The sequence below is a fragment of the Macrobrachium rosenbergii genome, chromosome 22 (assembly GCF_040412425.1).
Source record: "Macrobrachium rosenbergii isolate ZJJX-2024 chromosome 22, ASM4041242v1, whole genome shotgun sequence".
NCBI lineage: Eukaryota > Metazoa > Arthropoda > Malacostraca > Decapoda > Palaemonidae > Macrobrachium > Macrobrachium rosenbergii.
In genome coordinates, this window is record NC_089762.1 from 41957031 (window position 1) to 41972252 (window position 15222).

Genomic DNA, 15222 nt, shown 5'->3' on the forward strand with positions numbered 1-15222 from the left:
AGCATTTGCAGTGAATGTCTGTTATTACAGAATGATTAAATTATAGAGAATAATCACCTCTCTATGATATATGTATACCATCACTCAGAATTTCAACGTAAACGATAATCTAATACCGAATTAGCAATTATGTGAGCGCACATTACTGTTGTATGTTTTATATGTCTCCCGAGTTCATTTTGCATATAATTAAGCGTCACTGCTGATAAATGTTAGTATTCTTGATGCCAAGTTAACCTAGCTTGCACCGTGAAACAAATAGTTTGCAAAAAGAAAAAAAACTTTTGAATGGGTTCTTACATAATTTAGTAGTCTAGACGACTTACGCACGAAAGAGTTGCGTTCGAGACGTTCAGTTTTGAAGAATTCAAGAATTTTTACGATTTATTAGTTTATAATGAAAAAAATACCATTTTTAACAAATTTAAATTAAAAATAAATATTTAAAATTTATTTTAACATGTTAAATACTTAAAAACCCAAGAAAATGTTCATTAAAAAGTAAAAATTACGAAAAAGTGGTTAAATTATAGTGATGTTTAACAGCGCTAAAAGAAGACACCCGTTGGGTACCCTGTCCCTCAGTGCCGAATTGTTGATGTCGAAGAGAGACGTCGGAGAGAGACGGTGAAGATGTTGTCGAGTAGATACTATCGACTCAGCTCCTGCGCCTGTCGATTTTTGAGGGGTCGAAGGGCCTATCACAATGACACCGCGAATGTAATTGGCACTCAGCCGGACAAGAGTTCTCCAGAATTCCAGGTGATTGATTGTTTAATTCACTCTTAATTGGTTGCCGTCTTCTTAGACTGTGAACGATAGGCCTAGGATTATTGTAGGTTTTGTATATATATATGTTTATTTCTGTTAATAAGGGTAAAATTAACATTCCAGGTGATTTGTTGCGTAATTGACTCGTAATTGGTTGCCGGCTACTTAGCTTGTAAGCGATAGGCCTAGGTTAGAGCTGTAGTAGCTTTAACTTTCGAGTGTTGTAGGCCTAGGTCTATATTTCTATGTTTACCGCAGCAGATAATGTTATAATTATATTTTTTTTTAAAGAAAAAAGGTGTTTATCGGCATATATGCTACTTATAACCTGTTTGGTGTATTGTCAATTGACTACGATACATAGGCCTAGGCCTACTGGAATCTGCCGATGGCGTAGCTAGCCTATTTTAACCTATAGGCATAGCATAAACTAGATCTGTGCCTAGATTACTTTAGGATGTTTGTGCTACAATAAATCTACCTCAAGTTATCCTGTGCAGACATTGTCTCATTTAACCTAGGCCTAGGTTATAGGCATAGCATACAATCAAAGACATAGGCCTGGTTTAGGCTAGTCTCAAGATGCTTGTGTTACATTTAGTTAGGCTATTAGGCCTATTCTGTGCATTGGTACATTAATGGTAAAATGGGAGTATTGAAGATGAATTGAGACAGTTCTTTGCAGATTATGGTATGTAGGCCTAGGTCTGCCACAGTCTACCTATCCAACAATGGTCATTAAGGAACCAGCCATTAAAAACAAACAATTAAAATGGGTGTGATTTGATAGTTGGATAATGTTTGTTTCCAGTCCGAACATCCCTACTGAATTTTGTATTATATCTTTCGAATCTTCATAAAAAATGAACAAAATATTCTGTATATATAATTCTTGCAAACTAATATTTATCAAAATAAAAAAATAAAATATATGTAAATAATTGAGGATTTTTTGTATGTTTCAATTTTGCAAAATGCACTTAGGGACATTTGATCCCCCCAGGGGCTAGTACTAAACATGGCAAAATACATTTGACCCTCAGGGGCTAGTACTAAACACAGTGAAACAGTGTAGATGAATTGCTTGTTTCGCTGTGTTTAGTACTAGACCTCATGTGGGATTGGAGTTTGGACCAGAAACAAACTTTGACCTGATGGTTATTCTCAAGTCCCCAATAAAACTGTTTCGTTGCTTAGATGTTCTGTTTTTGCTAAAGTTGTTTCTGCTGAAGTTCTCACACAGTTTCAGACCTATAGGCATCTGCCATCTTTGATTTTATATTATCGAATTTAATAGTGCTTATCATTGTGTTGTTGTTGTTCGACACCTCACACGTCTCGAACTGTCGACCTAACCGCCCAGTTCTCCTCGCTGCTGGGAGAAAGGGAGCTGGGGATTTGGTACAATACATGTACACATTCGTTACTGTGGTCTAAGCGACATCAGTCAGGGCAGCCGATCAAGGCTGACGGCCTACCCCACCACCAAATCAAAGTCCTTCAAAAGAAGGCATCGTGCTTACCCCATATAAAAATGGAAAAAAAAAAAAAGCACTTTAAAACGAAGAAGAATTATTGTGTTATTGTTCATTTGGTAAATGTAAAGGGAATGGCCTCACAAAGATATTGTTTATTAATATAATTTTTTTGTCCAAACAGTACAGAAAAGGGTGTAGCCTCTATAATGCAGTGCTAGTGAGATAATCAAAAACATTCACTGAGATAATGAGAAATTTACCTTCTTTTGTCTATATTTTTGCATTCATCCTGGAACAGCTGATACTAAACATACACTGTGTTTAAGTACCAGCCCCTCAGGGATGAATGCAAAAATGTAAACTAGAGATGGTGAATTTCACCTTATCTCTGTAATTTCTCAGATTACCTCACCTGTAGTGCTTTATATACACCCTTTTCTATGTTGTGTTGCCAAAACAATTATACGATACCTTTGGGTGGCTGTCTCCTTTACATTTACCGTTCATTTTTGTTATCAGGACACTATGCCATAGAATGTTTTATTTTTGAGCAAAATTGATTAGCCTATTCTTATTACTAATAGTATTCTTTGCCTTAGGGCATCGTGTATGAAGACAAGAGAATATTGGATTAAGAAACCAAAATGTTTCTCTTGTTCACCATTCACTCATTCAGATATTGCGATCTTGCTTGATATTTTGCAGGAGAATGAAGCTCGCATGGCAGCTTTGGTGGGCGAACTTCGGGAGAAAATCCATGCGATTACTCTTGGCGGAGGCGAAAAAGCCATTCAGCGGCACAAGAGCAAAGGTATGTTTGATAGAGGATACTAAAATTGAGTGCAGCAGACTTGCAGTTTTTTTATGTTAAGGCTTTCTGGTATGTGTGTGTGGATTGACTGATTGATTCTGTCTATCACAACTTAATATTTTAGTCTTGAAATTATACAATTTGCTTGACTATGTGAAGGATTTTTGTCTTATATTAATTAGTTCTGTAAAGCAATGAAAGGTATCTTAGGAAAATAGGTTCTGTATAGCCTATGGTTATGGCAGTATGTGGAATGGATATACATTTTTTCAGTAACTGCAAAATTAGAATATTGATAGATTTAAACAGACAGGTTCATCTGTAATAGTATATCATTAATGGTTGATTATGACTAATGTTTAACAGTCAGTATAGACTGACATTAGTCATTTGTGTAGAGATATTTCTGTTTGAATAGCCTAGTGCAAATTACCTGAAATTTATCTATGTAACGAACCTTTGTCGTTTAATAATCATTTATGGTAATTGTACCTTTCTTTGATCTGATAGGTAAGCTCCTGGTACGAGAACGCATCAGTAACTTGATTGATCCAGGCACACCCTTTTTAGAACTGGGACAGTTAGCTGGATATCAGATGTATGGCAAGGAAGAGGTCCCAGCTGGAGGCATTGTTACTGGCATTGGTAAAGTGTCAGGGTATGTGACCTTTTGAGTTGGCAGATTTTGTGTCATGAAATAAAACATGGTGTTTTCTATACAAAGGGACCAAGTACAGTACTCTTTTTGCTTCGCAAAATGCCCCTTCTTTTAGAATCTCAATGAGTGGACCATTAGCAAATTTAAACTACTGTACCTTCTTACTAACAAGCAGTGGAGCTGATGACTTAGATCTTCTGAAGAATGGGGATCTTTCTCCACACTCACCAACGTACTATCATTTTATCTAATTGCTGCTGCTGGTTGTGACTTATTCTTTGCATTAAATTTTTTATACACTTGTACACTGTTATTTCCCAATTCTGTAACTTCTGTGGTGGGAGGGTTGAAACTTGATTAGTATCATTTCAAGCCTTGACAAATATTGTTTGCCTGTTCTGAATTAATTATTCTTTCAACTAGGGTGGAATGTATGATCGTTGGCAATGATGCAACCGTTAAAGGTGGCAGCTACTATCCTATCACAGTGAAGAAGCACTTACGAGCACAGGAAATTGCACAAGAAAACAATTTGCCTTGTTTATATTTAGTGGACTCTGGTGGTGCCAATCTTCCAAGACAAGCTGACGTCTTCCCAGACAGAGATCATTTTGGTAGGATCTTCTATAATCAAGCAAATATGTCATCTCGTGGTATATCTCAGGTATTGTAAATCTCTGATACACTAGCGGTGCAAGAGTTTTGTTCTTAGATTTCATGGGAGTTAAAAATATGATTGTGGGTGTTTTGTGACAATATTAATGTATTTATTTAAATGTTGCTAAATGTTACTGACAACTTGGATTTTGTCTTGTATAATCACAGTTCATCTTAGTTAGATTTTTCCATTTGATGATCTGGTTAAACTAAATAATGGAGTGCCTGGGAAGATTTTACAGTATTACAAATGAAGCAGCAGTTTAATGCAGTGTTCAGAGCCTGGAACTGATGAAAGGAGTGTCAGATTTGAAGTGGCAGGATGCCAACCAATGGGAATGCACAGTAAAATGGTGTAGTTTACAACTTTGATGAGTGCAGACATCAGGCAGAGGGCATGAAAATACAGGAGAATGGGGAGACTACATTTGTTTTTATGCAATATCTTTATTACTAGTCATTGCAGACCTATTTTTTGTTTAGTTAGTCACATAATACTTGTTGCTAGTAGAAATTGTCGTCACATTTTCAACAGATTGCTGTAGTACTCGGTTCATGCACTGCTGGTGGAGCCTATGTCCCTGCCATGGCTGATGAATCTGTAATTGTCCGAAAGCAGGGTACTATATTCCTTGGTGGACCTCCTCTTGTCAAGGCTGCCACTGGGGAAGAAATATCTGCGGAAGATTTAGGTGGTGCAGATTTGCATTGTGGGTAAGGAACTTTCAATAGTTTTTTGTCTGGCAGTGATAATTGCAGTTTTTTTTTTTTTATTGTATTCCATGTTTGGAAGAAATCTTGTTTGTAATATAGTGTCTTCCAATTTTTATGTATTTCAAGTCTTAATGCTCCTTGGAGTATTGAGACTTTACTTCCTTGAAAGTTTCTACTTAAAATTCACCTTTGAATTTATTCCTCAGAAAGTCTGGTGTCACGGATCATTATGCTCTTGATGACACTCATGCTCTCCACCTTGCTCGAAGAATTGTGCGGTCACTCAATCGTGTTAAAAAGCCAGAGGTAATATATAAAATTTATACATTATATGCCTATTAAGTTATACTTGATGTTGAGTTGATGATAAATTTTTCTCAGTTGTTTCAGATTGCTGATGTCAATAGATATTTTTATTTTATTTTCACTTGTTTTTTCTTACAGTACAGTAGAGTTTCTTAGGTTTTATCTTGCACTCTGTTAGTTTCAAATGGTTTGGTATGCCCATATCTGTTCAGTACAGTATTTTCTATTCCTTAAGTGTTGGTATGTCTTCTTTTTATGTTTTCTGTTGAACATTGTAAGATAATCATTCTAATAGTTTACAGTATAGTATAGTCATTGTTATCTTTTGTTATAAGATAGGAATGCACCAAATATTTTTAAGTATATTATGAATTAAATAATATGAGATATTGGAAAGTAAATACATATGATTGTTAAACAGAATTACAGTACTGTAAAAAGATGGATGGAGAAGAGCAAAGTAAGGGAAAAATAGAGCAATATAAAATTATAACGAGTTTATTAACTCCAAATGTACCATATACAAAAGTAAACAACAAGAAAAAGGAGCTAAGTAAATGTAATACTGTATGAATATTTGTATCATCAGGAAAGAGAACTGTGAATATTGAATGAGATTACAAAAATGAATGTACACAATGCGTAAAAGCATTAATAAAATGTAAAGCTTACAGATAAATATATAAATGTATTCCTTGGGAAAAAACTATGTACACAATATTCAGATATTTCACCTTCACAGCTTCTAGGTCATCAACTCCTCAAACAAACTTAAAGGTATAGGTTAAGTATCAAAAATAAAATCCCATAAATTATTGTCAGTTTTAGTTTCAAAGTCGTATGGCAGATTTTTACTCACTGAAATTTGAATTTCAGGTTTCCTTAACTGAAGTGAAAGAGCCCCTCTTTGATTCGCACGATTTATACGGAATTGTCGGGGATAATCTGAAGAAGACTTATGATGTAAGGGAGGTCATATCCCGAATAGTAGATGGGTCGGAGTTTGACGAATTTAAGGTTTGTATTGCAGTGATGTCTTTTTTTTAAGTTAAAGATGACAGTTTTAAGCTTACAATGTTTGTGAAAGGTTACATTAATTTTTTCATAAGCCTATACTTGACAATAACCCTTTAGGTGGGTGGGCACTGGGCTGATGATATCTGACAAGGAGGAAATGACCTGAAGAGACCAGGAAAGCTCTTGTTGGGAATTAGAGGAGAAAGGAATCCAAAGCTCCAAAGGGCACAGGTGGTCAAAAGCTGGATTGGAACCACCAGCCTCTATAAAGTTGAACTGTGGGATACAAGAAGGTAGTTTTGAGGAAAGACACATCATAAATAACCACCCTTCCAGCATAGAGCTAATCATCTTAATTAATCATCAAAATTTGGGATTGTAATTCAGCTGAAACTAGGACTTCCTCCAGTTTGTTTTAATATCTGAATGGATCAAATTTTTCCAGAATTTTATTGGGTGACAGTAAAAATTTAAATAGTTTTTCACAAACCACTGATATTTATTATGAGAACATTTTTGTTGGAAGGTTACAGCGGCCCATATACTCTACAATGGTATTGTCCTTCATTGTGATCATTTTTTTGGTTATTCATAATAAATTTGTTTTTTTATCAGATTCTTATGAATAAAACAAAACTTGTCTTAGACACAGCGAAAGCTTCACCACTATGGACAAATATTAGGTGAAGCAAAAAATAAAATAGTGGGAGGGGGATTTTACCACGTTCAGTACTTGTTGTACTGTACTTCAGACAGTTCTGGAAACTGCCGAGACCATTTGTCCACAACTGCCTTGCCTTCTGCCTTTCACTTTTCAACTGTTCTCTTTGGTTTTTCCCATTCAACTGTTATTCAGTTTCATTTAAGAAAAAATCCTTCTGGTACACCCACTGAGAATCTTGAATGTAATTCAGCACCCTGATAATAATTTTACAGAGGAAAGCAATCATTATTGGCCTATTGTTGCTATGTATACAAGACATACAGTATTTGTAATCATTCTGGTCATTTATTAGGACAAAATATTTTTCTCATTTGTACAGTAATTTCAATATGAAAATTGTATTTTTCCAGGCTATGTATGGAGACACATTGGTGTGTGGATTTGCCCGCTTGTATGGTTATCCAGTTGGTATCATTGGGAACAACGGTGTACTCTTTTCGGAATCTGCTGTGAAGGGAACACATTTCATTGAACTCTGTTGTCAGCGCAAGATTCCTCTTATATTCCTGCAGAATATAACAGGTAAAAAACAATTTCTGGCTTATCAGTGCGAATATCGTTTAGACAGTTTTAGGTGATGTCATATATCCTAAATACGCTACAAGAAAAGTATAATTCTAATTCAGCTCCCAGATCCATTATGAAATTTTCTGAATGTGTTGTAGATAGGATTTGTGATTATTTGTTGCCTATTAAAGAGATTAAGGTAATAAATCGCATAGAAAATTTACAGTGTTTCAGCAGTTTTTTAATTGGACATTTACCAAAAGGTCAGGTTGATAAAAAGTGAAATGTTGATCTTGCGGTACATCAGTAAACATATTGGTATTATTTTCTAATTTTACCAGCCTGACGATTTGCAACTTCTTGTTGCTGGTATCTGAATTCAGCCTGTCATGTTATTAAAACTGGGGCCTCTTGGACTGCAGTGAGTGTTGTATTTAATTTAAGGCTTTGTATAAAAAATATTATGCTTTAGAAACCTAATTATTTCCAGGTTTCATGGTTGGCCGAGATGCTGAAGCAGGAGGTATTGCCAAAAATGGTGCAAAAATGGTAACAGCAGTAGCGTGTGCCAAGGTCCCAAAATTCACTGTTGTTATTGGAGGCTCCTACGGAGCTGGAAATTACGGAATGTGTGGTAGAGCCTATGGGTAAGATGTTCATCAGATATGTTTTTAGTTTTGGTGTAAACTTCTTCCTGGTTCAATTATTTTAATCACGTTTCAGTTTGAGGTATATCTGTATTTCTTAAATTAAGAGTAAATAGTACTTGTTTATTTTTGTAGGTGCAGTGTGGCAAAAATTCTGGGAAATGTTAGAGGTTCTAGCAAATTTTTTTAATTGCATTGGCAGGGAACATGTTTAAAGCTGTAAGAATTTGCATGATGTAAAAACAGTTGAGGCTAGCATAGCTTTTCCATTTCTTCCAATATGTAGACAGTGTACTGTATATGTCTCCTTCTTTTGCAATTGTTTAATAAGCATCACTATATTCACAGGCCAAGGTTTATGTACATGTGGCCCAATAGTCGTATTAGTGTGATGGGAGGAGAGCAGGCTGCTGGTGTGTTAGCACAAATCACACGAGACCAAAGAAAAAGAGAAGGGAAGGAGGTAAAAAAATTTTGCATTGCTGTTTTATTTGCCCTTTTTTTAGATGATCATTTGTAAGTTTTATGATCTTTGAATGAAATTAAGGCATATAGTTTTCAATAGTGAAATTTGACATTTTTTAATTGTTTTGAGTGGTATGTGTTATAGTTTTTCCTTGTTCCATTTTCTGTAAAGAGTTCATTACCCTTGTATTGACTCCATTATTCTCTTCAGTTTTGTTATCCAGTGTACTATAATTTACACATTTTATATGGATTTGTTTCATTAGAATCCTGTCACTCAGATGTGCCCACATATGTTGTTGTCTTTGTCTTTAGACACTGCACTCTTCTGTCTGACAAACAGATCAGTCATGACATGGTGCATGCACTACCTGGAGCCTCGGGAAACCTTTTAATGCCATTCCTCATTTTATGTATTGTCTGTGTTATTAACAGCTTAGCAGAATTCCCCAGATTTTCCTCACTAGCTGTACAGCATGGTATATTATATTCTATTATTCTTGATAGGTCGTACCAAGCCTTCATATATGTCATAGCCAGATGTTTTTTATGCTGGATTTCACATTTAATACAGTTTTGATGCAACATTTGTGTATGACAAGTTCAATGAGAATAACACTGTTCCCAAGAATCGGTGTTTGTCACTTGTGCCTGACTTCATGGCAAATAAAGAAACTTCAGGCATTAAGGACCACTCCATAGAACCTATTGTGCCATACCTCGCATTGCCTCAATCTTTGGTAACAACAGGACTATCTGTCTAGTGAGAACTAATTGTCATTATCCAAAGAAAACCCAGACACATCCATTCACTGTTAGAATCTTGAGGACTTACACTTTTGGAGGTTATTAGCTTCCACAACTTATACTAATTGAAACAGACATTACTTCCTTAGACATATATACACAGCTTTTTTTATAATATGAAGGATTTGTTCTTGCTTATAACCTCTTTGAGTTTCCAGAACCTGATCCATGACCTATATCAGTTTTCAAGAGGTCTCCTGGAGATCCTTTTAGGTTTCACTCACCCTGAGGAATACTCACCAGCTTTGTCCTCTCACTAAAATTGTGTTGTGATTCAGGCATATATGAGTGATATGGTTTTGGTGTAAGAAATTGAGTTTTGTATAAAAAATTGGTTATACAATAATTTTATCCTGATATTGCAGGCATCAGAAGGCAAATTACACCAGCATTGAGGCAGATCTTCTGTCTGTTAGAGAAAAAATTGCAGCATCTGGAGGGATTCAAAGACAATGAATCTTGCCATATATGAGGGATGGTTTTGTTTAGTACAAAGATAATTGCTTTACAAGGAATTAATTTTTGTGTGTTTTGCAACCTTATAGCCATAATCTCAAAGAAAAGCAGTTGGATTCAAAAAACCTAAGATGAATGTGTAATGAACACGTTTCCTAATTTGGGAGTTAACTACTTATTTTTCTCTGCACACACATATCTAGTAGGATTAACAAGTAAAGTATGTACTGTATTATTTTCAGTTACCACAGGTGTAGTCCTTTTGGGCGTAGGCTGACGTAAATTGAAAAATGCATCCATTTCCAAACAGCTTTTAGGAAATTACCAATATGCTGCATAGACCCTCTTGATGTTAAATAGTTTAACCAGGCCATTAGATTAAAATTCCTGGCATATATGGCTTTTGTATAACCTTTCCCTGTTAAAAAATATAAATGATATAAACAAATAGTTTGGTTAAGAGTAAAGCATTTTTTACACTGGAATGTTTAATTATTTTTACAGTGGACAGATGAAGAGGAGCAGGCTCTAAAGGCTCCTATTATAAAGCGCTTTGAAGCTGAAGGTTCTCCATATTTCTCCAGTGCACGGTAAGCATACCCTTTTGCTCTTTGGTCTTAGCCTGGTTGAAAATGACCATGTCTGGGAGAAAGAAGCATTGATCATGAAAATAATTGTTCCAGTTGCAAAAAATTAGTGAGTAACACAGCTTATTGATCGATGGGTTTCTATCAGAATGTAATATTTTATGTGATCTTTGTATTATTTTTAAAGAAGATGGTTGTGCTCCTTCAAGTTTCTAAGTCAACAGGTAGTGTAGATCATTCAAGATTTTCAATGGTTTGTGATTGTTGAATACATATGATATACAGAATACTCTAATTGAATACTTTTGCTTCCTTTTTTCGTAGGTTGTGGGATGATGGTGTTATCGACCCAGTAGACACTAGACAAGTTCTCGGCCTGTCTCTATCAGCTTCCCTGAATGCTCCAATTCCTAAAACAGACTTTGGAGTCTTTAGAATGTAAACATATTTAGTTGTCTTTCCTTATTAGACATAGCTATTTTGTTGCATTAGGAATTGGGAAAGGAAAGTATTTATATTTGTTTTGTTCAGGTGGTAGTTTTGAAGAACAACATCTTAGTGGGAGTAGGGTTTTCTTGTGATAGTTTCCCAGGCAGATTTTACAGGCCTTGTGTATTCAAAAGTGATATTAGTTTAATATGATTTGACATCCAATGCTTTTTAGATTTTATTTTGTTAATGTAGTAGTAGTGAAGAATAATTTTGATAATTCTTGTATACAGTGCAAAAGAATTAATGTACATTGTGTTAATGTAGTATTAGTTAAATATTAGTTACAGCATGAATGAAGGTACATAATTTTGTATTGCTGAAAGGTAGTTATGGAAGTTTAGGTCTTGTAAAATGTAGGTTTTGAATGTCTCATGAAAATGTATAAATACAATGTAATATAAAGGAACTGTAGTATTATTTGGTAACATATTTTTGGGGACATAGAATATTTGTACAAAACGTAGTTTTACTAACCAGTATTGAGTTTCTTGACCTTGTAAGGTCCTTTTGTGTGCGAGTTGTGTGCTGTTACTTTCTTTGAGATGGAGATTGTGTTGATAGATGTAATTTTTTTGTTTGGCATAAGAGTTTGTTAAGAACTGCTTGATGGTTTGAAAGTCATGCAAAATGATAAGAACTGTACAAGGGATGACAAAAATATTACATTGAAAAGATTTCAGAGTAAAAAATCTTATTTTGAGGAAAGTTAGGGATGCTTGATTGTAAGCTTAATCACTCATTGGGATTTCAGCCTAAAGCTGATCATTGTTTTTATTCATTTTGTCATACGCTCTTCCTTTTCTAGAGTTCGTCTTTGTCAGTGAAATTGGCATTAGCTATCTAATTTTTCTTTGTTGAAAGATGGTACCTATGTAGTTAACTCTTTGTGATATTCAGGCAAGGGGACTTGGTTTTTTGTTTCATGCTCTATATTTCATGAATATTTTATTTCCATTATAGGGTAGTGGTCTGTATTGTTTGTCTTTTCCAGATGTTTTACCTTTATTTGCCATTAACTAGTCAAATATAATCTTCAGATTTTTTTTTAGTAAGCAGTACATTCCATGTTTGGGTGTAAAGTTGATGCATTTCTCTTAAAATTGGCCTCAGCGTTTATGCTTATATTGTTGCCAAAGTAACCAGAGAATAATATATTCTGGTAGAAATGTGTCAAAAGTAGAATTATTCTTTATTCAGTGGAAATGTTCTCTATTAAAGGTTTATGTGTGGCTGGTTAGGTTGTATACAGAGATTGTGAAAGTACTCAAGGGGCTTTTTTATTTGATATCTTTCAAAATATCTTTGATAAATATTTAACCACAGTGGTCAAAGTGCATGATCTCTGGATAATTACTAAATTTGGCAGCACTTGCTCAAGATTTACAGTGAGTGAAATTCGTGGAGAAATTTCTCTGGTATATGACAGTACTGTATTGCCAAAAGTATGAATGAGAGAAAGAATGTACAGTATGCGTGATTTACTTTACAAGTTGGTAGTGCAGATGTCACTTTGAAAATTATAGCTGTTTGCATGACTTTTATTTTTGAGGTTTTGTAATGAAAATTTCGTACTGTATTGCATACCTGAAATTTGTAGCTTGCGTTAAGTTATTGTATACTGTATTGAAATTGAGGCACTAACATTTTGTTCAGAATTTGTGATTGGTGTTATTGTATCATTATAAATTTACCTTTCCTCTCTCTAATGAAATTTAGATTTTAGAAAATTGATGAGTGTTCAGTTGTTAAGGAGGAAACTTTCAGTGCAGTGTATATTGTGATTTATATTAGCAGGTTTGAATACTATTTAGCATATATTTAAAGTTATGTATACGGAAAAATTTATCTATATATCGTATAAAATTAAGCAGTGTTGAAGTATATTCCCTTGGAGTTTTTGTATGAGAATATGATCAAATTCTCTAGTCATAATCAAATTAATTATAATGTGACTTGGGATGATTTTTTAAACAATGAATTTCATTCATCTGCACTTGACTGTTATCCCTGAAAGTACTGCTATCTCCTCTCATGCATAACTGGAAAATATAGTACAGAAAAGGGTAAATATTTTTGTAGTTCTTTTAGAGTACGGTAAATATATGTTGATTTTCATATGGTGTTTCTTATCCTGAGATGAATTTTGTTTCTCTTTCAGTGTGATTGATATGTATGAGTGTTACTTATAAGATATTCTATCATTACTTTGGACTGTTTGCATCCAGAGATTTAAGAATTGGTGATTTCATGAACAGAAAATGACACATCAGCTTAAACTTTTAGGTAGGCATAAGCTTTTTCTGTGCACTTTCCTGATACAGTATGTTTTCATTTTACTGTATGATTTTATATTTTGCACCTCGTAGTTTTTGACATTTTACTGATTCGGGGACAGTAGAATTATTTGAAAAGTTTGTCACGTCGTTAAATTTGTCATTGTTGAAAGTGGACATTTGATCATTAAATTTGTTGTTGAAGTGGAGATTTGATCATGAAATTTATTGTTGAAAGTGGACATTTGATCATTAAATTTATCATTGTTGAAATTGGACAGTGTCTAAAACTATCGTTGAAAGTGGACATTCAATCATTAAATTTATCATTGTTAAAAGTGGACATTTAATCTCTTAAATTTATTGTTAAAAGTGGATATTTGATAATCAAATTTATCTCTGTTAAAAGAGGACATTCACCTTTGGTAACAGTGAATAAGAGTTCTGCAGGTAAGTTCAGAATTCAGTGATGATGAATATAATCCTTGGCTAAGATCAGGGCTTTTCATATTGGTTAGATAGTACAGTACATGGCATCATAAGTTGCTGTAGATGAACTGATGTCACAAAGTTAAGTTTATTTAACATTAGGAGTAATCCCTCAGATCTGAAAAATACAGATTAGATAACTAACAAATTAAACTTAATCTTCTGAAATGTGTGGTAATTCTTTAGAAAAGTAACAAGGCTGTAATACTACTGTACTTAAAAAAATGCGTAATCCTCCTCCTCCTCCTCCTCCTTTGTGACGAAGCCTAGTCACCAGTGAACCTCCTCCTCCTCCTCCTTCTTTGATGACGACCTTAGTCACAAATTCCTCCTCCTCTCCTCCTCCTCTCCTCTCCTCCTCCTCCTCCTCCTCCTCCTCCTCCTCCTCTCCTCCTCCTCTTCTTCTTCTTCTTCTTCTCTTCTTCTTCTTCTTCTTCTTCTTCAAACATTAGGAACCTTTAACACTAGTATTGCGTAGTAGGTTAACGACCCCTCGGCTGACTACTTAAAAACGATTGAAACCCAGATTTTTAATTGAATAACCTTTAACAAATTAAAACTGTAATCTTTCTGAATAAGGGCGCTTATCGAGAGGATAAGTTTGCTGGAGTTTTATCTTGCCACAACAAAATGTAATTCTTTGAAAAGTAAACAATATTGTATTCTCGTAATTTATCACTACTGTCTCTCTCTCTCTCTCTCTCTCTCTCTCTCTCTCTCTCTCTCTCTCTCTCTCTCTCTCTCTCTCTCTCTCTTTATAGTCTTTTTTAAAATTTCGTATTCCCTCATATTTATTTATTTATTGCCTTCCTCCTCCTCTCTCTCTTTGGTGTAGATGATTTAACATTAGCTTCTCGAGTAATCCCTCAGATCTGCCTTAATCTTCTGTGTGTGGTAATTCTTTAGAAAAGTAACAAGGCTGTAATACTACTGTACTTAAAAAATGCGTAATCCTCCTCCTCCTCCTCCTTCTTTGAGTGACGAAGCCTAGTCACCAGTATTGCGTATTCCTCCTCCTCCTCCTCCTTCTTTGGTGACTTAGTCACTCCTCCTCCTCCTCCTCCTCCTCCTCCTCCTCCTCCTCCTCCTTCTTCTTCTTCTTCTTCTTCTTCTTCTTCTTCTTCTTCTTCAAACACATCCGAGTCACGGAACCTTTAACACTAGTATTGCGTAGTAGGTTAGACGACACTCCCTCGGCTGACTACTTAAGCGACGATTGAAACCCATTAATTTTTAATTGTAATCCCGCGAATACCTTTATACTGCCTCACGCCGATCAAGGAGAGTATAGTTACTTTGGTTTAACTGTGAGGAATGTGTGATTGCCTGTTCCTTAATAAGGGCGCTTATCGAGAGGATAAGT

At 34.9% G+C, this 15222-nt stretch overlaps 2 protein-coding genes across 2 annotated transcripts in view; both read left to right on the forward strand.

Moving 5' to 3' along the window:
* The first annotated feature begins 536 nt into the window (after nt 1-536).
* Mccc2 (methylcrotonyl-CoA carboxylase subunit 2) lies at nt 537-13212 on the forward strand. The gene is made up of 12 exons (XM_067124816.1): nt 537-762; nt 2955-3060; nt 3571-3718; nt 4142-4382; nt 4911-5089; nt 5296-5395; nt 6272-6412; nt 7487-7658; nt 8134-8290; nt 8639-8753; nt 10523-10608; nt 10930-13212. Exons 1-12 carry the CDS (start codon nt 634-636, stop codon nt 11045-11047), a joined length of 1692 nt encoding a protein of 563 aa, XP_066980917.1. The 5' UTR covers nt 537-633; the 3' UTR covers nt 11048-13212.
* A 43-nt stretch (nt 13213-13255) lies between these two features.
* LOC136850800 (uncharacterized) overlaps nt 13256-15222 on the forward strand; it is a 185239-nt gene continuing 183272 nt past the window's right edge. Inside the window, exon 1 of the mRNA XM_067124813.1 lies at nt 13256-13380. The gene's annotated coding sequence lies outside the window, so the exon portion shown is untranslated. The remainder of the gene's footprint in view (nt 13381-15222) is intronic.